The sequence below is a fragment of the Vicia villosa genome, linkage group LG6 (genome assembly GCF_029867415.1).
Source record: "Vicia villosa cultivar HV-30 ecotype Madison, WI linkage group LG6, Vvil1.0, whole genome shotgun sequence".
NCBI lineage: Eukaryota > Viridiplantae > Streptophyta > Magnoliopsida > Fabales > Fabaceae > Vicia > Vicia villosa.
Genome location: NC_081185.1, coordinates 83,705,712 through 83,730,637, shown reverse-complemented (window position 1 = coordinate 83,730,637; position 24,926 = coordinate 83,705,712). Strand labels below are relative to the sequence as shown.

The window sequence follows — 24,926 nt, the reverse complement described above, 5'->3', positions numbered from 1 at the left end:
TATTTCCAAATGTAGGAGAGAGAAAAAAAAGATCCACTCATAATCTCCACCATTTATTTTAAAATCCAATGGTTCAGATTCATTCTCACATTCTCATATAAATATGGCATTCTCATATGATATGCCTTATATATATAGGGGACGACTCAAGTGAGAACACTTGGTTATTATGAGAAATGAGAACAATGAATCACAACCATTAGATTTAGATTTGTTGATTTTAATGGACTGGATTTGTTTCTCTTTCTATGTTGATTTAAAATGAATAATAAGAATCATAGAAAGAGAAACAAATCTTGTCAATTAAAATCAACAAATCTAAATCTAATGGCTGTGATTCATTGTTCTCATTTCTCATGATAACCAAGTGTTCTCACTTGAGTCGTCCCCTATATATAAATATATATATATATATATATATATATATATATATATATATATATATATATATATATATATATATATATATATATATATATATATAAACATGAATGAGTACAAAATACAAACTATATGAGTATATATAGAATATTTTGCCCATTGCAATAACCAGTTGATTCACAAATAATGCAGCAGTATATAATATTTCACCGAACATGAACTAAATATACCACTTATATGGCCAAATTTGAGGCTACTGTACTGTGCATCACGGTATATATCAAATTGTAGAAAACCTATTTTGACAGAAAATAAACAAATTCAATCATTTTTACAATTATATATTTATAACAATTTCATATATATTAGATTTATACAAAATGAAACATTCATATTCATATTGAAAAAATTCTTATCGAATCAGACCAAGAAAGAAATAACCTGTTCTTGAAGTTTTGATGAAGAATCAATCTAGAAAATTATAAGTGACAATCTTAATGTGATAGCTAAAGACCGACTTTTAACAAGAAAACAAGATTGAGAGAGATGAAATAACTGCAACAACAATGAAAAACAAATCAGAGAGTAATTTAGTGAGAGTTTTGATAGAGGAAGATTGGAGAATAGGACTTCTATTAGAAAGAGAAAAGAATGAGTAAAAAAAGAAAACCTTTCAAATTCCTGGAAAAGGAGAAGACAGTGTAAAACATTTCAACAGCCTTACTTTTTCTTTTTACCTTCAAAAGCCCTAAAAAAAGAAGTTAAATAGTCTAACCGGCTAGTTCAGTCAAAATTGCTGGTTCACTGGTTTAACCTGTGGCCTGGTTGGTTCTCACCAGTTTTATCCGGGCTAAATGTAATCCCGGTCTTGCACCTTCATCAGACCGCCTAGGCCACCGGTTCTCGGTCCGGCCGGTCCAATCGGCCGGTCCGAACCGGGTTTTAAAACACTGCTTGTGACATTTACATTTAATTTATATGTATTTAAGTTAGTTTATTGATATTTAATAACGTTCAATTAAAACTACACAAAAAAAAAAAGAGATTTCACTCATTGTTGTAGTACATGCTTTTAAAGTAATATATGTTTTAAAAAATTGTGAATTTAGGGGTGGGAATAGGCCAGACCGACTAACAGGAACCTACGGTCGAGTCTACATAGGCATAGGTCAGGCCAGACTTTTTATATAAATAGAAAAGGTTTAGGTTTTTTTATAAACCTATTTAGTTAAAAAGATTAGGTCACGGACCATATAAAAAGCCTTTTAAGTCTATGAGACCGACCTATTTAAATAAATATGAATAATTTTATTATTATTATTATTATTATTATTATTATTATTATTATTATTATTATATTATATATTGTACTTTGAATTAAAATATAAAAATAAATCTTAGCTATCTTGAAGAAATTATGAAAATAAGATGAAAAAAATCTTATGAACAATGTCACAAGATGCTTCCATAAATTCTCTCAAATAAATAATATCACAAAATTTATACTATTAGGTAAACTCAAATAAGTTAATACAAACAATCACTGATCTTTTAATTTGTTAGTTTATATAAAGTTTAGTTGAATGACTTATTTACAAATGTTCAAATGAAATAGGCTTTTAAGTAGACTAATAAGTCAATCAGGCCTTCAAACCCCTCGTTGTGATCAAACATCAATGTATAAAAGACACAAATTAATAATAGTAGAAATATAAAACTTAATACCATTGATTATATTTAATATGTTAGTTATTATATTATATATTTTTTAAAAGGAACATAAAATAAAAAATATAATGTGAAGTAGATAATAAAATATGAATTGCAAATATTAAAATTAAATATTTATTAAAATATGATGAAAAAATGATAAAAAAGAAAATGATAATGATAAATTATGTGTAAAAAACCTTCGCACCTTTTCTCAATATAGACAATAAGAGTAAAAGATCATTTAAATTTAGAATAACCAAATTTGTATGCGCAATAAAAAACAAAAAACAAATATATACTGAAAATTATAGAGAAGTACAATAAAATCAAATACCATCAAATCCTTGTTGGAATTAGACTCTCAAACCTTTGAGTAATTCCTTATCGTTAACAATGACAATGAATAAAATAAGAACAAAAGTAGGATTATGGTTTGCGGAAATTAAAAGAGAAGAAGAAAGTATTTTTTGCAGAGTTTCTCTCTGCCCACAAACTGTGGAAATTCTGTTATTCACCTTCTGTGAATACAAGTTAATGACTTGATTACAAAATAATGAGGGTTACTCCCTATTTATAGATTTAGATTAGCTTTTTCCATAAGTCAAAACCCAAAACTATAAAAGCCCAAAATACATATTTTGGAACTAAATCAAATCTAATATATTTTAAATCTAAATCAAATCTATCTAGATCTAAAACAAATTTATGTGTAACAAACTGCTACACACTTTGACACACCTTGTGTTCGAACAACAACCTGCTTCAACACAAGAAATTACAAATTAACACACCACCTAACTCATTGTGTCTAAGCTATATACATTCATCATAGCTCCTAGTCTTCTGAATATTTCAACCAACACTCCCTTCTTCGTGATATCTGCAATCTGATTCCCAGTTCTGTAGTGTTTCAAATTCATCTTCCCTTTAGCTACCTGCTCTCGAAGATAGTGGAACCTCATTTCGATGTGCTTGCTTCGACCATGTACTATCTTCACCAGATTGATAGCTGACATGCTATCGATCTTCATGGTAATTGCTCCATGATCTTTCCCTGTTATCTCTTCGACCAAGTTCACCATCCATGTTTCTTGACATGCACAAAGAGAAGCAGCTATGTACTCTACTTCGCACGATGATAGTGCTACTATTGGTTCCTTTCTCGAACTCCAAGCAACTGGTGCACCACCTAGCATAAACACATAACCAACTGCGGATTTTCGATTCTCAACATCACTACACCAACTCGAGTCGGTGTAACCCACTAAATTGCATTTTTTTCCTTATCAGCTGCATGAAACAGAATGCCATCGTCGAGAGTTCCTTTATATATCTCAGTATCCTCTTCGCCGCTGCTAGGTGCGATACCTTTGGCTTCTGCATGAATCTACTTATCATACCTAAATTGTATGCTAAGTCAGGCCTTGTGTGACAAAGGTATCTCAATGACCCAATAAGTCTTTTGTATTGGGTTGGGTCGACATCCTCTTCATCTGATTCCTTCGACAGTTGTAGTCTTGGCTCTGCAGGTGTCAAAGTCGAATTGCATTCTTCCATTTTAAATCTCTTGAGAATTTCACTTGCATATCTTCTTTGATGCATCATCAAGCCTCTATTACTCTTGTAGAATTTGATGCCAAGGAAGTATGAAATTTCTTCCAAATCCGACATTTCGAATTCCTTGCTGAGATCACCTTTGAAGCCTTCGATCTCTTTCTTGCAGCTACCTGTTATCAACAAGTCATCGACATAGAGACATAGTATAAGCAATTCACTCTTACTTCTTCTTACATATACCCCATGTTCAGTTGTGCACTTCAAAAATTCCTTCTCCCTTAGGAAACTGTCGATCTTCTTATTCCAAGCTCTTGGAGCTTGCTTCACTCCATACAGGGCTTTATGAAGCCTGTACACTTTTCTCTCTTTGCCATGTTTCATAAACCCAACTGGTTGTGCAACATAGACTTCTTTGTCTAAGGGTCCATTCAGGAATGCACATTTAACGTCCATCTGACACATGTGCCATAAACTTGAGCAAGAATCCTGTCTTACACTCACGAACCAAGCATATTGAAATAAGGCATCACTTCCTAAGAGATCATGTAGAGAAAGGAGACGTTACATTTGAACATGTAGAGAGCAAGAAGCAACTAGTTGACATCTTCACTAAACCTCTAGCAACGGAGCAGTTCTTCAACATTCGTAGGGAATTAGGGATATTAGATATCTCTAATTTGGGCTAATTATGTTTGTTTCTCTTAATTTTATTCCTTTACTTTATATATATTGATTATACTCAAGCTAACATTTCTTTTAGTATAAAGGTAGTTCAGGCATCATTCCACATTGACTAGAGGATTCTACGAAATGATGACGAGACACCTACATATTGAGAAGGCGGTAACATGTTTGTTGTTCACTTCCAAAAATATTATTGATGCTATAATATGCTATCAATTAACATGCTTATAGTGACTTTACCCATATATCTCTCTTACTTGTCTGTGTATCTCATCATTATCCATAGCATATCATGTTTTGAGCATACAAACAAGAAACTAGGCATAAATCCATCATATATAAACATCACCAAGGCATTTTCAACAATTTAAGCAATTTAGGTCGACCTATGTTGCATCTGAGTCGACCTACAGAAGTTATTTTTCAACAGAAAACATAAAATGTCCAGTTACGTCGACCTACCCTTCTTTTAGGTCGACCTAATTTGATTTTTTTTGGGGCTCTTCTGTTAGGTCGACCCAGCCTTCAATTAGGTCGACCTACTGCTGTAAAAATTCCCAAATTTGGGTCTGTTGGTCGACCCGACCCATCCCCATACATAGATAAACATTGCATTTTCCATTTTTGCTCATTCTCATATCATTTGTACGGCCAACCCTAAATTCTCAAGTCCAAAGGCAGCCAAAGTTCATCTCTCTCACTCAAATCCTCAACAACCATGCCTCCAAAATCAAGAAAGGGAAAGGAAATTGCGTCTGGTTCATCTTCTCAACCGGTAAGTGCTCTTGTTCATCCTGACTGTCGGGAAAATTTTGAGAAGTGGCAAATGAAAAGGAAAATTGTTAGGCAATATATCTATAATCCAAATGTCGTCAAACATATGCATATTCCCGTGGTTGCTAATCTGATTGAACACCAAAACATTCATCCGTTGGTGCAATGTGACACTCCGTACTGTGAAAATACCGTTAGGGCTTTCTATGCAGGTTCCAAAAAGGGGATGGTTGTAATTTCCGATTTAAAATGAGCTCCAGGTCGCATGTTGTTGACAAACGGGCTTGAATTAGCATTTTTGGTCTCAAAATTGTAGGAGATGAGTTTTGTATGGAAGACGGTGACGTACCGAGAAACTATGATCATGTGGCCTACATGAAATCCATTCTCAAAGACCCTTCCGTCTTTGACAAACCGAATGAAACAATAACAGCTGGTCACTTAAAGAGAGATCCTAGGCTCCTAAATTGGATTATCTCAAGAGTCATTCGACCAAGAGCAGGAGGATTCTCAAGAATTGAACGCAATGAGGTTGTGCTAATGTATCTGTTGCAAAACAGAACGCGTGTACATTGGCCACACTTTCTAGCTGCTAAGTTCCATGAAGTACAACAGAAAACTACCGCTCTCTGCTATGGTTCAATCATTCAAACAATCGTGAACCATTTCGGCATGAGGCTTGAACATTTGCCCTACATTCACATGCAACAATCTCAAGACTTATCACAAACAACCTTAACCCTCATGGGATACCACTGGGATCCAAATAAGAAAACCTACTATCTCATTCAAAAGGGAACTGGTAAAATCATATACAACTATGACGATCCTACGGAATTTGGCCACCTTGCAGGTAATGAAGAAGAAGGCAATGATCAAGACATAACAAATGATGTTGATCACCCTATGGAAGATGTTCCACATGATGCGGATGCCAATTGGCAATATGTTCCTCCTCAAGGAGAGGAAATTCCTTGGGGATACATAGCTCCGCCTCCGCCCGATAAAACCAACATCATTTCCATGTTAGAAACCATGCAGTTGCGTCAACAAGAACACTTTGAAGCACAACAGCTCCAATTCCAGAACATGAAACAGCTTCAACAAGATCGCGATGACGAACAACAACGACAATATCAATCGTTATACAGCTTGGTTCAAGACCACAAAAGCGATTTTGAGACGTTTGCATCCAACTCGACCCTGAGACAGAATCAGTTTGAGGAGACAGCATTGAACCGTCATGCCAATCTAAGTCAGAGTTTCAATACTCTAAACATCTCTATGCTTGATCTGTTGGAACAAGTTGAAGAAGATCGTCCTCAATCGTTTCAACGAGGAAGAGGAAGACGGGGCAGGCGTTAGGATGCATCTCTTTTCATAACATCATCTCATTGCATTTCATTCCATCATCTTTATGTTCATTTGCTAAAACATTATGTGTATTTTGGGTGTACTGTTAAATTTGTTTGGATATTATGTTATCTCTGCTTGACTTTACCTATTATACTATAAATGTTCGCGTTATATCTACTTTTTTCTCTCGTTACTCTCTTCCATTATTCCTTCGTTGTATTTCTTTTGATGTTGTCAAAGGGGGAGATAGGTGCTGAAAGTACGGGGGAGCTGTACGGGCGAGCTCAGTAGGAAGGAGCTTACGCATATAAGTCCGGGGGAGCTTTCACTACTTGTTTGCCATCATCAAAAAGGGGGAGTATGTGAATACAAGCTCACACTCACAAAGGTGTTTTTGATCCATGGCAAACTTCACAAGCAAACAAGCAACAAGGCACAAGTAAAAGAACTCAAGGAAAAGCAAGTTTGGCTATTCAAGACAAAGCAAGTCAACCTGCGCTGCATCTAGGTCAACCCAAAACAAGGAAAACAAGCAAGATTCAAAAATTCCACAGATAGGTCGACCTACTCACAATCCAGGTCGACCTAAAATGATGAAATTTACATACCTTACTGTTTGGTCGACTCACATAACAACTAGGTCGACCTAAACTGAAGAAAACTCTTCAGAACGTGTTTTAACAGGATTCTGGTCGACCTAAACCTTCCACAGGTCGACCTAACTGGGAAGAATTTCATCCAAGTTTAATCCAGCTCTGTTAGGTCGACCTAAGCACTGCAAGAGGTCGACCTATTTGATCAAAAATGCCAAAATTGCTGATCTGCTATGCTCCAACTGATCAGCTCTCATATATATTATCAAATGTTCATTATTGAAGGTTAAACACCAACAACTAAAAGATACACAAAGGCTTCTCATCTTCGATCATCGACACAACTCCAACACAACTACACACAATCATTTTTGCGTTGAGGGTTTGTGTTCAAGATCGATAACGTCCATGGAACGGAATTGAAGATTCCTAGTGGGTGAAGATTTGTGGGGTTTTTGGTGAATAAAATCTGAGGGTTTTGTCCTCCAAGATTGGTGAATTTTGGGGGTTTTTATCAAGAGGCTTCATCAAGGATCCAGCTGAGTGTGAAGATTGAAGAACAAGTGTTTAAGCAATTCAAGACACTGCAGAAAGGGATCAAAGTGAAGCTCTTGGAAGACCTTAATCTGGCTCAAGATTAAGGGGGGAGAAGAATCAAAGGATCGACAAATTTGGTTTATTGTTTATCGCTTTGTTATCTTCTTTGTACAAACTGCTTTCAACATTAATGGAAGATTTCCCAATTTCAGTTTGGAATTGGGGGCAGACGTAGTCGTAGCGAGGACGATCGACGAACTGCCTAAACAAATATCGTGTTCTTGTCGCTTTTATCTTTTCATTTACGTTCTGTTCATACTTGGTTATAATTGCAAATTGACAAACGATTCAAGTGTTAAAATTGTGAATTAAGAACTTGCATAAACATCACAATTCACCCCACATTGAATCACTATCAATTTGAACATTATCACCAAGTGTTTGTCTTTTCGCTTCTTCCATTATTACTGCATTGCAAACCAAAGTTTATCAAATTAGAAGTTAATCAATTTTCTTTAGTGTAACGAATTGATTCGATAACATATCCTTTCATTGTTAATCCCAATTATCTTGTGGTTCTAGCACATATACTACCCTTGCAATAGTGGTCCAGAATAGACGCAAGTCGATTCAGAACCGCTTTCGCTTAAGTTTGAAATAAGTCCGAAAAACTCCGTGAGATCTATTCACCCCCCTCTAGATCCTTAAGCCTAGCGTCTAACATGTCTTTGATCGAAACCTTGTAGTTCTTTTCGACCAACTGCCCAATGCTGAGTAAGTTGCTCTTCATGCCTGGTATGTACAATACATCGGAAATTACTGACCTCTTTCCATCTTTCCTCGTAATCATTACATCACCAATACCTTCAGCTGCTAGAGTATTGTCATTTGAAAATTTCACCATGTTCTTCATTGAGGGTTTTATGTTGACAAACCAATCTTTTCTTTCAGACATATGTGATGAGCATCCTGAATCCAAGTACCATTGATCCTTGAATTTATCTTCATCTTTTGTTGTTACCATCAGTAACATCTCTTCTTCTTCTTGTTTTGCAAGCTTTGCATCACTTTCTTGACTTTTATTCTTTTTTGGACAAGCTGTTGAATAGTGACCATACTTCTGACAGTTGAAACACTGAATGTGACTCTTGTCAGGCTTTCGACCACCACCTTTTCCTCTACCTGCAGCACCACCTCTTTGGTTACCTTGGTAAGAGGGCTTTCTCTGATTCGATCAATTTCCTTCTTGCTGATTTCGACCAGTCGCATTGTTGTAGCCACCTCTACCTTTATTTCCAGTCCAGCTTCCTTTGCCTTTCTTTTCGTTTGCTGACTGAGCATGCAGAGCCACATCGCTCTTCGACTTGCCTGCAGCTCTTTCAGCCATTCTTTTTTCATGAGAATCAAGCGTCCCTTGAAGCTCTTCTTTTGTCAACTTCGACAAGTCCTTCGACTCTTCTATGGCTACCACAATGTGGTCGAACTTAGGAGCCAAAGACCTAAAAATCTTCGAAACAACAGCTTTTGTTGTTAACACTTCTCCATATATCTTGATTTGATTCACTAGTTTCGTAACCCTAGTGAAGAAATCAATTATGCTTTCGCTATCTTCCATATGAAGCAATTCATATGTTCTCTTGTGAGTTTGTAACCTCACCTCTTTCACCTTTTCTGCACCTCCAAAAGATTTTTCAAGAATCTCCCATGCTTCTTTTGAAGATTCTATATCACTAACATTTTCAAAATTATCTGGACTCAGACATTGATGGATTTTAAAGAGAGCTTAATAATCTTTCTTCTTCAATTCTTTATGTGCAGCCTTTTGTTCCTCCTTTGTAGTTTCTGCAAGAGGTTTTATCCCTTCTTTTACAAGATCCCAAAGATCTTGACAACAGAATACAACTTTCATCTGCTTGCACCAATTCTCATAGTTATCTCCTTTCAAAATTGGTTGTGTTGCTGGAAAATGCCCATTCGGATGATTCATTGCCATTGCCATTCTTCTTGCCTTGAATCGATTAACCGGAGCTCTAGATACCAGATGTTGGAATTAGACTCTCAAACCTTCGAGTAATTCCTTATCGCTAAAGATGACAATGAAGAAAATAAGAACAAAAGTAGGATTAGGGTTTGCGGAAATTAAAAGAGAAGAAGAAATTATTTTCTGCAGAGTTTCTCTCTGCCCACAAACTGTGAAAATTATGTTATTCACTTGCAACTGCAACTTCTATGAATACAAGTTAATGAATTGATTACAAAATAATGAGGGTTACTCCCTATTTATAGATTTAGGTTAGCTTTCTCCCTAAGCCAAAGCCCAAAACTATAAAAGTCCAAAATACCTATTTTGGAACTAAATCAAATAAAATTTATTTTAAATCTAAATCAAATCTATCTAGATCTAAAACAAATCTATGTGTAACAAGCTGCTACATACTTCGACACACCTTGTGTTCGAGTAACAACTTGCTTTGACACAAGGAATTACAAATTAGCAATCCTCTTTTTCTTCCATATATATATATATATATATATATATATATATATATATATATTTAAAGTTATAAATATTCTTTTTAAGTTATAAATAAATAGTAATAATGATTATCATCGGCATTAACCTGTCAGAGCATTTTATTCATGCTGCTGCCAATTTTCTGTGATGTAAAATTGAAGGGAAATCCTTCTCTTTTCTTGGCATTTTAATAGGCTCTAATCATAAAAGGGTGGTTTGGTGGAAACCGCTAGTCGACAAAATTAAGAAGCGTCGTGCTTTATGGAAGGGGAGATTCTTATCTCTAGGCGGAAAAATTACTTTGATTAGATCGGTTTTGTCTAGTTTATCGATCTTTCAACTATCTTTTTACAAGGCGCCGGGAAAGATCTGTAAAGCTATTGAGCAAATTCAAAATAACTTTCTGTGGGGATCTAGTGCGGAGAAGAGGAAGGTGAATTGGTTTCGGTGGGAATCACTTTGTCTACCGATCGAGAAAGGGGGTCTTGGCTTTTAGAGTTTAAAAGAATTCAATGCGGCTCTTTTATTCAAATGGCATTGGAAGATCTTGCAAGGGACTAATTCTCTTTGGTACGGTGTTCTTTCGGCTAGATACGGAAGATTGAATCATCAGATCTTATCTTTTTGCAATGCGGATATTCACAAGCCTAAATCTACTTGGTGGTCCGATATTTTGTCTTTGGAATCGGACTTTGTTGCCCCTGTTCTTACTGATAATTATAGGGCTGTTTTAGGGAATGGACAGAATGTGACTTTTTGGAGTAGCTGCTGGTTTTTTGCAGGCAAGTTGCAGGATCAGTACCCGGCCGTGTTTCGTGCTAGCAAGATGAAAGATTCGAACGTTGCAGACATGGGAGAGTGGTCAACTGCTGGTTGGACGTGGGGTAATTTAGGGATTCAGACAAACGCGACGGAGGGGCAGTTTCAGCAGCTGCGGCAGGAGCTGCAATCGCTGCATTCCCTGTTGGAGCGTTTCAGTCCGGTGGCTGGAACAGTTGACTCCATAGTGTGGATGCCGAATTCGGAGGGAGATTACTCAACAAGAAGCGAATACGATATTTTGGCTTTGTTACGTTTTGGGGAAGCATGGAGCAATTCTTCTCCTTCGTGTTTCTCGGTGATTTGGGAAGCCCCGTTCCCTCAAAGAATTAGAGCTTTCGGCTGGAGATGTGCGCATAATCGTATACCACCCAAAGAGGAGTTATCTTTTAGAGGTATTAATCTCTCTGTTAATAATCTTCTATGTGTTTATTGTGCGGAGGTTGTAGAAACGTGTGACCATCTTTTCTTGGGCTGCACCTTTGCTAAATTAATGTGGTTGGAGGTTTTTGATTGGCTGGATGTATCGGCGAATTTAGGAGGGGAATTGGTCTCTAGCTTGGGCCTCTGGATTCAGGAATGCAGGAATAAAGGAATCAAGAATGGGTTCGCTAGCAAGGTTTGGTTGGCGGTTCTATGGAGCTTGTGGTGTTATAGGAACGATATAGTCTTCAACAACGTTAAAGCTTGCCCCTCGGACTTGGGTTGGAGTGTCAAATTTAAGGTTTGGAAATGGTCTTGTGCCGGTAATATTACCTATTCCAAGTGTGACTATTACGATTTTTGTAAAAATCCTTTGTTTTTTGAAGGATAGTTTCAGTTGGTGGGTAATGTTTAGTTTCCAAGCATTTCCTCGTTCTCTTGTAAGCGGGATTAGAGTATCCCTAGTACTCTCTAAATGATATTTCTTGCTTATAAAAAAAATAATGATTATCATTTATAGATATTCTTGTGTAACGAGGTAATTGGTTCGATTTGTGTATCTTTGTTGTGATTAATAAATATTTGATTATATATTTTAAATATATTTATTTCCTTTCCTTGATTAATAAAAAATAATTTATTTTTCTTGCATCCCCTTCTTCTTCCCACGTGATAGGTTGGGAAATTGGTTTACCGCTTTTGCTTGCCTATTCCACCGTCCACAGATCCTCAGCTAGTGTGATTATTTGTGTCATCCTCAAATTCTCCTTCTCAGATTTCTCTTTTACTCAAGATACACAAACCTCTTCATACTTTCCTCATTTACTCACGCAAATTCTCTCTCTCATCTCCTCAATATCCTCAAGCAGGAAAATGTTAAAAAACGTGGAGTGTGAGAATTTTTAAGTTTTTAATTCATAAAAAACGTCAGGGACAAAACTGCAATTTCAAGATTTTGTTCAGTGTTAAATATCCAATTCTTCGTAACAAGCTTTTTAGGCCCAACGAGATTTGAACGAGGCCCATTCAAACCCTAAATCCCCTCTCACAAATTCACTCGCCTATATAAAATCGAAACAACCATTCCTATTCTTCATCTGCTCTGAACCATAGCCACCATAGCCACCGTTTTGTTTCCACTCTTTTTTATTTCTTCCCTTTATTAATTTCTCAATTCTTCAATTTTGTTTTTATTTATAGTTTTACAAATCAATCAATTTTTCAGAACCGGTTGTGGAGTTCTCAGTGATGATTAAAACGATGACGAGTCCGATTGAAATTTCCATTCTAAAATAATCATGAGGACAAAACGAGGCATTTGTCTGAGAGAATTCCACTCTTTTCTTTCAATTTTATTTATTTTTATTTTGAATTTTCTTTATTGTAAATTCAGGCACAATGATGAATGATTTTATTGTCATATGAATTCATGTGATTAAAACAATCCTCCTACTCATTCTGAGTGTCAATTTTGTTTCTCCGTTTCTTTATCTCTTTGTATGTAGAACTGATTTCAATTCTGCATATACAACAACTGCAACTGAATTATTTGATTATGGATTTAAAAAATTATAATCAATTTACCATTAGTATGTAGATTTTGGTAATTTTTGTGAAAAATAACTAAATTTTGTTCGTGTTTTTCTGTTTTTTTTATTAATTTTATTAATTGTTATTTAAAATTTTATATTAAAAAAAATGAATTTTGTTCGTGTTTTTCTGTTTTTTTTATGAGTTAAAAGGTAATGAAAAATGATTTAATTGGATACGAGGTAGTGTAAAAATATTTACACTGCCAGTGCATCACCCTTTTTTCTCTATTTTTTATTAATTTTATTAATTGTTATTTAAAATTTTATATTAAAAAAATGTAAGGCCGCATGTAAATTTTAAAACCTTATATTTTTATAATAATTATAATTATAAATTGTATTATAAAAAAGTATAAGTATGTATTAATAAAAAACTTAATTTAATTATAATTAATTAAAAAATTTAAAAAACTTAATTTAATTATAATTAATTAAAAAATTTTAAACCTTATATTTTTATTTTTATTAATACAACCTTGGGTTCTAATTTAATAAATGGGTCTATTTTTCTTTAAAAAAATTAATTATAATTATTAAATTATATATTAATAAAAAAATTAATTATAATTATTTAGATTAATTTCATTTATTCTAATTATTTTAAAAAAATGAAATTATAATAAAAAATTATTATTATGTATTAATAAAAAATTTGTAATTATAATTACTTTGGCAATTAAAATTAGGATAAAAATGTCATATTTGTCAAATAGAAATATCTAATATTTTAATTTAAATAGTAATAAACTTTATCAAATTTTAATTTTTATTATAACTAAAAAATTAATAATATATTTTAGATATATTATAGATTTTTTTATAAAAATATTTAAATCTTATAATGTTTTATAATAATTTAATAACAATTGAGTTTTATCTTTAAAGTTTAAATGTTAGTATCTAAAATTATTTTTAAAAATTGAATAAAATTCAATTATAATAACAATAATTTTTAATAAATGAAAAGATTTCAAATTATATAACAATTAAATTAACGACTCGCATATTTCAACCTCAACAAAGTTTCAATCTCTATTCTTTTTCAACATCTCAAAGTCCGAATCGATTCAGAATTTTTATCTATGGTTTCCTTTTCTTTCTAAAGATCTTTAGTGTTAATAATATGATAATAGGTAGAAATAATCTCGATCTACTTTATTATATCAAGATTTCTTTAATATATGTTATTGTTGTTGAGTTCTCAATCGTCTATGTTAATTCATTTATTAAATCATTCTTTAGATTTCTTATTTTGTAAATATTGTATTGATAATTCAATTTTGAGATGGAAATTCAAATTGCTAACATGACTATAGAATGTGAAAAGTGACTTTAACTTTTTTTTTTTTTGTCATACTCAATTTCCATGATGCAAGATACGCCAAAAAAAACAAATGTCTCGTTGAAGAACAATGTTAACCTTGGAAGAACTTTTTAAGCTACTTGCTATTTTGTTCACTTTTGGCATTTTTCGGGAGGTTGACAAATGGCAGTCTTCCTCAAGAAGACAGATTGTTCATATTTTGCTCCCCTAGTAGTCGACAAATGGCAGTCTTTCTCAAGAAGGACATTTTGTCTGTTGTTTAATCCCCAAGGAGTCGATAAATGGCAGTTGGCAGTTTTCCTCCTGGAAAACAGTTCATTAACTCCCCGGCATAAATTGATGAATGGCAGTCTTCTTCCTGAAGACAGTTCGTCCACTTTCAAACATAGTCATTAGCTCCTCAAAAGGACACATAATCATATGGCATTCCTTCGAAGACATCAAATTGAAGGAAAGTATGATAAGTTTCTTATCCATCATCAGATGGCATCTCTCCAACCAATACTGTTGAGAAGTTTGATGAAGAATCAGACCCTTGGAGATTTTCTCTATATCTGAGATATCGTCCAAAATAACAACTGAGACCAGTTTCGTGATCGAAAATCCGAAACGAGGGGAGGTAATTTAGCTTTTTCTAAGCAACATCACTTAGTCAAAGAAGATGGATCGCACATTATACATTACCATCCATTCACCAGAGTTCACATGACGCTTTTCAAAGGAGTTTGTCTCCTCATCCCCCGCAGAGTGCGACAACAGGATCAAGTCATACACGAGCATTTCATTATCGCAGCAACATCTCAGGAACGCCCAAAATTCGGGCATTCTTTGGTATTTAAGTCTCATTCACTCAGAAGAGACCAAGATGTCAATCTTTCTCCCTCTGGATGACAGAAACTTAAATAGGGGCATATGTCATACCCTAATTTTGACCCTCTGAGATGTCACATCTCCAGACATTTCATCAACTCAAGACAAGTACCTAGAGCAGTCTCTTGCTTACCAAACTAGTGTTTTTAGCCTATCAAGGACTAAAATCAGGGCCTATATTAGGGAAACCCTAAAAAGCTCCAGGGCATCACTCAAAGTGTTTAATCATCCTCAAATGATCCCTATGACAATATCCAATGGGAATTGTACTTTAATTCAGAAGCCATAATCATCATTTCCATCTGGTCTACAATTATGGTTTTTGACTTAATTCACCTAGACAGCTTTTAATCAGGACATGGCTCCACTACTCAAAACATGATTCCAAGACCTCAAATACTTCAATACAATCCATTCATTTCATTCATCTAAGAAGGAAGACTTGATTCATCACAAAAGTCCAAGATCTCACTTCATCTAGAAAAGTCAACTGTACAAGATCACATTTGACTTTCAAGATTTTGGATCAAACCATGACTTTTAAGGATCAATATCATCAACATATGATTATTGAAGTTATTTGACAAAAGAAAATTAAGAAAATACATCAAGGATCAAAAAGTCAACAAAAGTCAAAATTAGGGTTTTTCAAGTGCATTTTGGGAACTCGAAATTTTGCTTACACACTCAAAAATCTCCCAACATGAAAGCTGTAGATCTTGAAAAATAAAACAACTCTTCACAGTGGATCTTTTTGCAAAAGATCAATCATTTGAGAGATTTAAGTTTTGAAAGTCATAGGTTATAAACACTTCGTAAAATTCTAAGTGTTTTTTTTAACCTAATTTTCTTCCAACTTCAGGCCCATTTTACAAAATTTTCCCAAATGATTTTCAGGAAACTCCAAACTAATGAACTGAAGTACATATCAAGGGCTTTCCAAATTGTGTTCAACCTTCTCCAAATTCCATTTTAAGCTAAGAGTTATGCTTGTTCAAAGTTAGGCTCATGAAGTGAAATTACAAATCATGACCAATTTTTGTTTGGTCATTTTTATGCAAGGGCCTACACTAATTGATGCCTCTAAACTTCGGAAATACCATAAGAGATGGGATGGAATCAATTACATCATTGCACAAATATTTGAGAATATTCCAAAAAACCAAAACATGTGATTATGTAATGATTACATTTTGAGAATTTATGGCCAAGTGGTGATTCACCAAAGGAATCTTCTCCTAACCAGTTAGAGCTCATTTTTGCATCAATTTTGTCCCCTAAGATCAAGCAAAACCGATGTCTAGGGAGTGGTATCAAAGAGCTCATCATTGCATATGGATACTTATCACATTTCTTCATGACCAAGAAACCAAAACTACCTCACTAAGCAAGCTCGCTCTCTTCAATTGCACTGAGCTCTTTGCCTATAAATAGAAGTGTCATTGTAACACCCCATTTCTACCCGGAAATTATAATGCGGAAAATATCAGAGTATTTAAAAATTTCTTGACAAACAAATGAGGCGTCACATATTCATTTAACAACAAATCATATCATCGCATTTAGCGGGTACATAGCACTTCATTGATCAATTAAACAGATACTCAGCATATAATACCATTCAATACAGAATAACTTCTTTTATTAGAACATGGCGGAATCATAGTTCTAAATCTTTAAATCAATAACATCATCTTCAGCTAAGATAAATCAATAAACAACAACATGGTAAACAACATAAATCATCCCCCCCGAGTGCTACGTATCAGAGCGACAACCGACTCGATAAACAGCTACTAAATCTTCATACCCGAACACCTGCACGTTACCAATATAAAGGCAACGGCGAACAAGAGAAAAGGGTGAGATATCAAATCATATAAGTGAGTGCATGATAAATTGTATATTAGGATCCAGGCATATAAAGTCATCACATCGCAAGTATTAATATTGCTATACACTTTATGCTTTCACTAATTCACAAATCTCACATACTTTACATCTCACAACAAGTCACCACAAATCACATTAACATCAGTTACATATAAATCTCATTCATTTACTTTGCAGGCTAATTCACGATACATCACATATAAGTCACACAAGACATGTTCAGTTAATCGCATTCACAAGTATTGATATCATCATGCTATTCACAAAATCATCAATTCACATCTTCACATACTTCCATCATTTAACAAGTCACAATATACAAACACGATATAGTCACAAAACGTCACAACTATGAATCACATAAGACACATGGGACATGACTCATGTATATGCATGCGGTACCAATCGGAGCTTCAGCCCCCGTCACCAATTGCCCAATTCTGAGGCACAAGGCATAAGCCTTCGTCACTAATTTGCCAATCCAGGCCGTCACAGAGTATGCATATGCAATGTGACTCGACAAACAAGACATACACCACATACTCATCACAATCACACGTCACTACGAGGCATACGCCTACATCACAACCAATTACCATTATACGAGGTAACTCACGCCACCATAATATTTCATCTTCACTTAGTCACAAAATTATCATCACAAATATATACAACATCACGTATTACCAATCATCACAAACATCGTCATGTTTCGACACATCATCGCAATTATACAATTCTAATATAAACAAGATCATCACAATTGTCATCATGTTCGGCACGTTATCACAAATCAACACATTAAGTCAATTCACATTAGCCTCATAATTCTCTATGAATTAGTCTTTTAATTAACTCACTAATCCACTATCAACTAACCAAAATTATTCACCTAATACTCTCTAATTAATCGGATACATCACGCGTCACTACAAGTTATCTAATTTCCGGTAAAATCCTTAATATTCACGACTTTACGGATTTTCGGGTTATACTCCCAAGTCAGTAAAAACACCGCTCAACCGGTTAATTCGGATACAATTCTATTCTTTACCAGTTATTCGATTCGTTCGATTAAATTTCCAAGGTACCGTTATTTACCGACAAACCGAATAATTAATCTAAGTCTAAGTGTTTTTCAATTAAATAGACTAATGGAGATTAATTCAACCATTAATTCAATCGACCGATTAACATCACAATTTCGACAAAAGAACACCACCACGTTAATGTACTAATTAAACTTAACTACCACGTAAATTTTCATCAAATTCCGGACAACTAATTATACCGCTTAATTCGGCAATTTCGACCGGGCGGACTATTTTGCATCTCACTAATCATGTCCTACTGTTTTACTATTACTGCTTAGTATTGTAAGTATTAAATGTCATTCATGAAACCATCATTATATAAAGATGCTGCCCAAGTTAACAAAAAGATACAATACTAGAAACATGGCAAGTGAATTAAGCTACATACTAGCCATAAAATAAAAGAAAATAATGGAACATGGCCTAAGTGACTCCCCACTCAAATACCAACGAGTAGAATATGTTCCACTACTCAAAGTCCAATCCAGTAAAAATGACAGGCAATAATAAAACAAAAAGACATCACACAATATGACAACTTCATGTAATAACATTTTTATTGATATTATTTACATTAAATATGTGGAGGTGGCCATGCTAGCCGTCAAAGCATGCTGTCGGCCGCCACGAATCATGGCGCAATTTTTTTGTTTTGTTTTATGTTCATACTTACCCAGATTTACATTATTACCTATTCAATTTCACACCTAGAACTATATTAATATTTCAGAAACACAACCCCCCTAATATTCATCCAATAACAGCAATATTCACTTATGAAACTCAGTCACAATTTCAAACAGCAACGGTTAACACAACACAGTAAATGCAATGACCTAAACCCCAAATCCCAAACATACAAGATTTCATAAGTCCCATTATAGAAAGAGAACCCCACCCTTACCTTTTAAATAGAAGCAACTCAATAGGTCTCTAATTGCATCTTCAATTTAACACCATGGATGAAATCTCTAAGCTTGTTCTTCTCCTCCAAAAGTTGCCTCTTTCTCTTCTATTCTTCTTTTCTCATTATGAAAACACTACTCTTAAATCTCTAAAACCCTAGTTTTATTATTCCAATTGGGCTTAGTCTTTCACTTGCTTTTTATTATTCTTCACAAACTAATTTAGGCCCATTAAGATAATAAACCGAAATGACCAATATATCACTTTGAATAATATTCCATTAATATAATAATTTCCGAACTATAAATAATATTATTCTTAATATTATTTTCAGACTATCCGACTTTAATTTAATAATTCCAAATACACTCTTAAATAACACCAACAATCTAAATTCAACCAATTATATCATATTTCTGGTCTAATCTTAATTACTCAAAAAATTCCCAAAACTTCAAATATTATTCCAATAATATTTCTAATACTGAAAATATCAAAACTCTTGATTAAATATCAATCCGCTATCCCGAACTAATATCGACTAAATCGTCTCAAAATACGAAAACTTCACTAAACACTCCAAATGTCTAGATTAAGCGAATAATCGAATTTCCGAGCGTTACAGTCATCCTCAGTATTCAACATACAAAAGCAACACAGAAATCTTGCTTTCTCCTTCTCTCCCTCATGCTTATGTTTTTCAAAGGTTCTTTGGCAAGAAGACTCGGATTCTTCAAACTAGAGCTCTTCCTTTGAAAGTAAGTATTCAAACACAACAAGGGGGTTATTTAGAAGTGATCCAAACACCTGGAACACTTATGTAACCAAGGAATCATCATCATCACCTCTAACTCAGAGCCACATCAATTGAGGTCGAGCAAGAAGTTCTATGGAGTTCTAACCCAAGCTAAGCATTTCAACACCTTCCTGGAGAATCACTGAAGCTATTTGGATCGCTGCAGCAGCTCTGTAACACACTTTGATCAAAGCTCGATCTTCATTTTTTAGGTAAGCTTCATGAACTTCAAACTCCATAATTCACGCATGATAAATTAAAAATGAGGTTACCAGTTGGTTTCTGCACCTTTGAGGATCATTAACCCTCAATCAATTGCATCATATCATACGCATACATCATTTCATGTTAAATTTCAGTTTTAGGGTTCTTAGTGTTCATACGTTTGAATTTTAAGTTACACTGAAAATAAATGAAATTAAAGAACACCATCATGATCCTCGTTCAAAAATGAGCAAAATCCATGTTTACATCTTTGGATTTGGTTGAGATACGAGAGAGTTAGAAATTCAAAAATTCAAAAGCTGGAGGTTTAAGATGAAGTTCGTACGAGCGCATTTTTGAACTTCTGGGCCTGTTCAAAATATATTAAAATGCGCGCAGATGTTTCACAAACCAATTGTGTAGCTCAATTGGCCAGGTTTTGTGTGTTGGTCATGAGGGCGTGGGTTCAAGCCTTGGTGGAGACAAAACCTATTTTTTTTACCACTTTTCTCATTTAACTTCTTCACAAATTTAATCAATTAATTCACTTATCAAATTAAATCACTTTCTTTTGATTTTTCACACAATTTTTTATTTAATATATCTATTTTATGAATAATCAAAAAAATTACAAAAATATTATTTATTTGATATATTTTTATTAGGTTTAAAATGGTATGTTTTTAAGTACTTTTAAATACTTTTAATACATGTTTTCATTGAATTTTCAAAATCTAATCACTTTGTAAATATTTTGTGATAAAAACCTAATCATTTAGGTCTTAATTAGGTATAGAATTTGTCTTTACCCTAATTAAGTTGACTTTTGTCATTTTTCAAACTGTCTTCAAACCTTCGATTAAACAGACGATTAGGGTTTTCAAACAACAAAACCTTGCATCTTTCAAGATCTTTCAACTGTTTTTATAACAGTATTCAAATCAAACATGGGCCTCTAATAGAGTGTAAGTCTCAACCCCTATTCATTTTATTTTCAAACTTTCAAATACATTCAAACAACTGTTTTCACAACAGTAATCAATTAAATTTCATTTCATTTTCAATCAACTGTTTTTCATAAACAGTCAACCTTTGGGCCTCTAATAGAGTGTAAGTCCTTACCCCTTTTTTATATACAGTAAATATATCTTTGGGCCTCTTGAATATTAGAGAGTGTAAGACCCAACACCTTTTTCTTTTTATACAGTTATTTCAAATCATCTTTAAACAGAAAATTCCTCATCTGTTTTCAAAACTTTCTTCTCGGTAATGAAAGGCATTATTCCCGGTAAAACTCTTCATATACCTATGTGACCTAGTGTCCATCTTCACTTCTTCTGTTTTCAAAACAAAAACATTTCAAAGCTGTTTTCAACACACTTTCAATCTGTTTTCAAAACAACTTCAAATCCATTTCACACGGGCCTCTCTTTGAGTCTAAGTCCCAACCCCTTTTGTACATACATATTTCAAAGGCCTCCTCTTCATCCAGGTTAGGCTTTACAACTTTCAATTTACAGCTCTCAATTTACAGCTTTCATTTAAATTCCTGTCAAATATAAATTGTATATACACTATTTAGAACTCCGTCTGAGAAAAACCTTAGGACAAATAAACTGTATATATATTATAGGAATATGGCCTAGGATTGAGAATGTCTTCCCGGTGAAGGCTCTTTCCTAATTAGATTTTCTTAGTTCAACCTCAAGATGAATTATTACCGGTGAAACATCTTGAAAAAAGCCTTAGAACAAAAAATAGGACACATCCACCCAAGAGGAATTATTCCCTGTGAAATCTCTTACCCATTTGCTTAGAGTCAAACTAAGTTCAAAGCCAACATAGCTTTCTCTTGTGCTATAACAAGGACCCTCAATTAGCCTCCTATTGGGCTTACAATACAAGGACCCATAGGCTTCTTAAAAGCATATTCACAGCTTTCTCTTGAGCTTATATACAAGGACCCATCAGGTTTTTTATAAACATATGAACAAGTCTTTAGTCACCTTTTAGCCTACCCTGGTGAGATTCTTCTATTCTTCAAACCAGACTTCGAACAAGCCAAGAATGTCTCAATCTCAGTATTGAGTTCACCTTTTAGAATGAGAGACATGGACAGTCTCTGTCACCCATATCTTCAATCTCTAGTAAGTCTTCTCCTTAGTAGAGTCTAGATTCCACATCTGGAACTTCCTGCCAAGTCAGCCTTAATCTTGGGCTTTAAACAAGAAGTATAAATCAATCCTTTCATCTCTTTCATATCAATGGAATGCTACCCAATCATTCATTTCATAAAATTCTCTGGAAAGGGTTAGCTTCCATCATCCATCTTTCAAACCTTCAAAACTCCCCGGTAAAGTCAACCCTGGGTCAGTCTCAATCATTCAAACAAATTCCCCAGTAAGATCAACCTTCAACTCTGGGGTTTCATTCATCCATCCCTGCTTAATGAAAGCAAATTCCCCAGTAGGGTCAATCTTCAATCTCTACACAACAGAGTAACCCTACTAATAGAGTCAGCCTCAACCTTGGGCTTTGTACAAGGCAAATATTTTCCTTTAAGTCAAGAGATCCCAAATTAGTAGATCTTCCCCTACTCATAGTCAGCCACAACCTTGGGCTTTGTACAAGGCATATAAATATCCTTTACTGTGTCAAAAGATTCCTAACCCTTAGGATCTTTTCCCCACTAAGTCAGCCACAACCTTGGGCTTTGTACAAGGCAGAAAACAATGTCTCCCAAGATAGAGTCAGCCACAATTCTGGGCTTTGTACAGAACACCAAATAAATCTTTCAAATAAAACAAACACTCTCTAATTAGAGTCAGCCACAATTCTGGGCTTCATACAGAACACAAAATTCTTCAGTCAAAGTCAATCCCCAGTTGAGTCATCTCCTAGGGTTAATCAAAACTCTTTTAAGCCTCAAGCTTGGGCCTCATACAAGTCAGTCAAATTCAAATCTTTCATACAGTAGATAAACATGATTTATATCTATAAAGAGATATTTGTCCTATTTTACCACATTCAAAATTACAAACATTTTCATTTCAATTTTAAAACATTATCCCTTTTAGGATTTTGAAAGGCATGCTCTGAGGAACACACACCCAGACTTGTTTCCTTTTCCTAAATTGGTTGAGAATCGTTCCTTCATTCAAGAGATCGCGACTGGCATACTTGCACACACACAAGTAAGGTCCCTCTCTTATGAAACGAACCCCTCTTTTCTGTCACTTCAAATGTTTGTGGTGAATACTAGAAATACCTCTCTGTAAAGATGACTTCGTGTATCCTTACTGTAAACAGAGATTTAATTCAAGCTTCAACCTTGATCTTCAAAAAAGGCACCCAAAATCAATTCATTTCCCTAATTAGTTCCCCGAACTACAAAAAGCTCTGACTTCCATTGGGGATATGTAAGCATGAGATTCACAAGGAATCTCGGCGAGCTAATCAAAAACCAAAAACAGTCAGTTCATCTGTCTTTCAAATCAATTCTCTCTCCTAACACAAAGGAGAAAATTTCCCAATGAAACAAGAAAACACAAACACATAAACACAGAGAAGGTTCCCGTAGAGTACTACGGATATGTAGGGTGCTTAAAACCTTCCCTATGTATAACCGACCTCCCGGACTCCAGAACATCTGATTAGGTGAAATCCCCACACCTAGAAAACTCCTTCCAAAGTTCGTGTGCTATCGTAGGAAGAACTGAAATAAAATTCATCCCACAAGGGCACCTTTCTCCTTCCAAATTTCGCGTGAAGGGTCCGGCGTGCCGTCCTCCCAAGTGAAACGGGGAGGTAAAAAAAATGACACCATAAAATTGAAAAGTGAAGATTTAGAATTTACGAACTATCCGAGTTCAATTTGTTTAGCCAACTTCACCTTGCTAAAAAGCAAAAGTAAAGAGGAACAAAATCAAACACACAAACATGTACAAGTATGAAAACATAAACATGTATCAATATACAAAAATAAACAAGTATTAGAATATGCACAAAATATGTGATATGAACATATTTACGAAATTTAAAACATGAAACCATCACAATGCGATTAATCTCAAAACCATTCCTCGGCAACGACGCCATTTTGTTGGAGCGATAAAGCGACAAGCAAAAAGTAATATGTATTATTTATTACCGGGTGATATAGGTTATATCGTATCGTAGTCCATGGAGATGGTAGAGAAAAACTACCGTTCGACTATCTCGCGTTTTATGTTTCATGATTGGGTGCGGAAGGTAAAATGCGGGAAAAGTAAATAAAAGCAATTAAACAATCTATTGCAGCTTAAGAGAATTCATTCTGGAATCATATTTCTACTCAACCCGTTGAATACTTAAATCTGAAGTTCTTAGCGAAAACACACTCAAAATACGTATGAAACTCACCAGTCATCATTCGAGACGCCACATCAGTGTCCATTTCTGAAACACCGCCGAAAGCCCAACCGTACTATTCATATCAGCGATTTCTCCACCGACACAAACACACGGAGGCATTAAACTCGACACCCATTACAGTTATTAGCTCTAAATCCATGTCTGAAACCTAGAAACTAACATATATCATTCCTAATCAAGATTTATGATGTCTATTTCTGCAACAACAACACAAATCCTAAGCATTTAAGCAAAAAGATCAAGAACAACAACAATGATGATTTGTAAAGCGAATATATAAATGATCCCAAGATCAACAAATATACATACAAGATAGGAAAAATATAAATACAAACCCAACCATTGTAATGGGTCACAAGGAAGAAGAAGAACAAGTGGAAACTTCTCGTGTTTGTCGGTACAATCGGAGACCACCCGAGCTAAACCAACATGATAAGACACCCAATAATGCTGTTTGAACCTCTAAACTACAAAGAATGGAT

At 34.6% G+C, this 24,926-nt stretch overlaps 1 protein-coding gene and 2 non-coding genes across 3 annotated transcripts; all 3 read left to right on the top strand.

Annotated features, from left to right (window-relative positions):
• Window positions 1-10,960: 10,960 nt before the first annotated feature.
• LOC131614011 (uncharacterized) lies at window positions 10,961-11,743 on the top strand. The gene has a single exon (XM_058885642.1). The coding sequence runs from the start codon at window positions 10,961-10,963 to the stop codon at window positions 11,741-11,743; it is 783 nt and encodes a 260-aa protein (XP_058741625.1).
• Window positions 11,744-12,592: 849 nt separating this feature from the next.
• Window positions 12,593-12,683, top strand: LOC131615453 (small nucleolar RNA SNOR75). The gene has a single exon (XR_009287862.1). It is a non-coding gene; the product is annotated as a small nucleolar RNA SNOR75 (small nucleolar RNA).
• A 59-nt stretch (window positions 12,684-12,742) lies between these two features.
• Window positions 12,743-12,814, top strand: LOC131615402 (small nucleolar RNA Z105). The gene has a single exon (XR_009287816.1). It is a non-coding gene; the product is annotated as a small nucleolar RNA Z105 (small nucleolar RNA).
• Window positions 12,815-24,926: the final 12,112 nt, after the last annotated feature.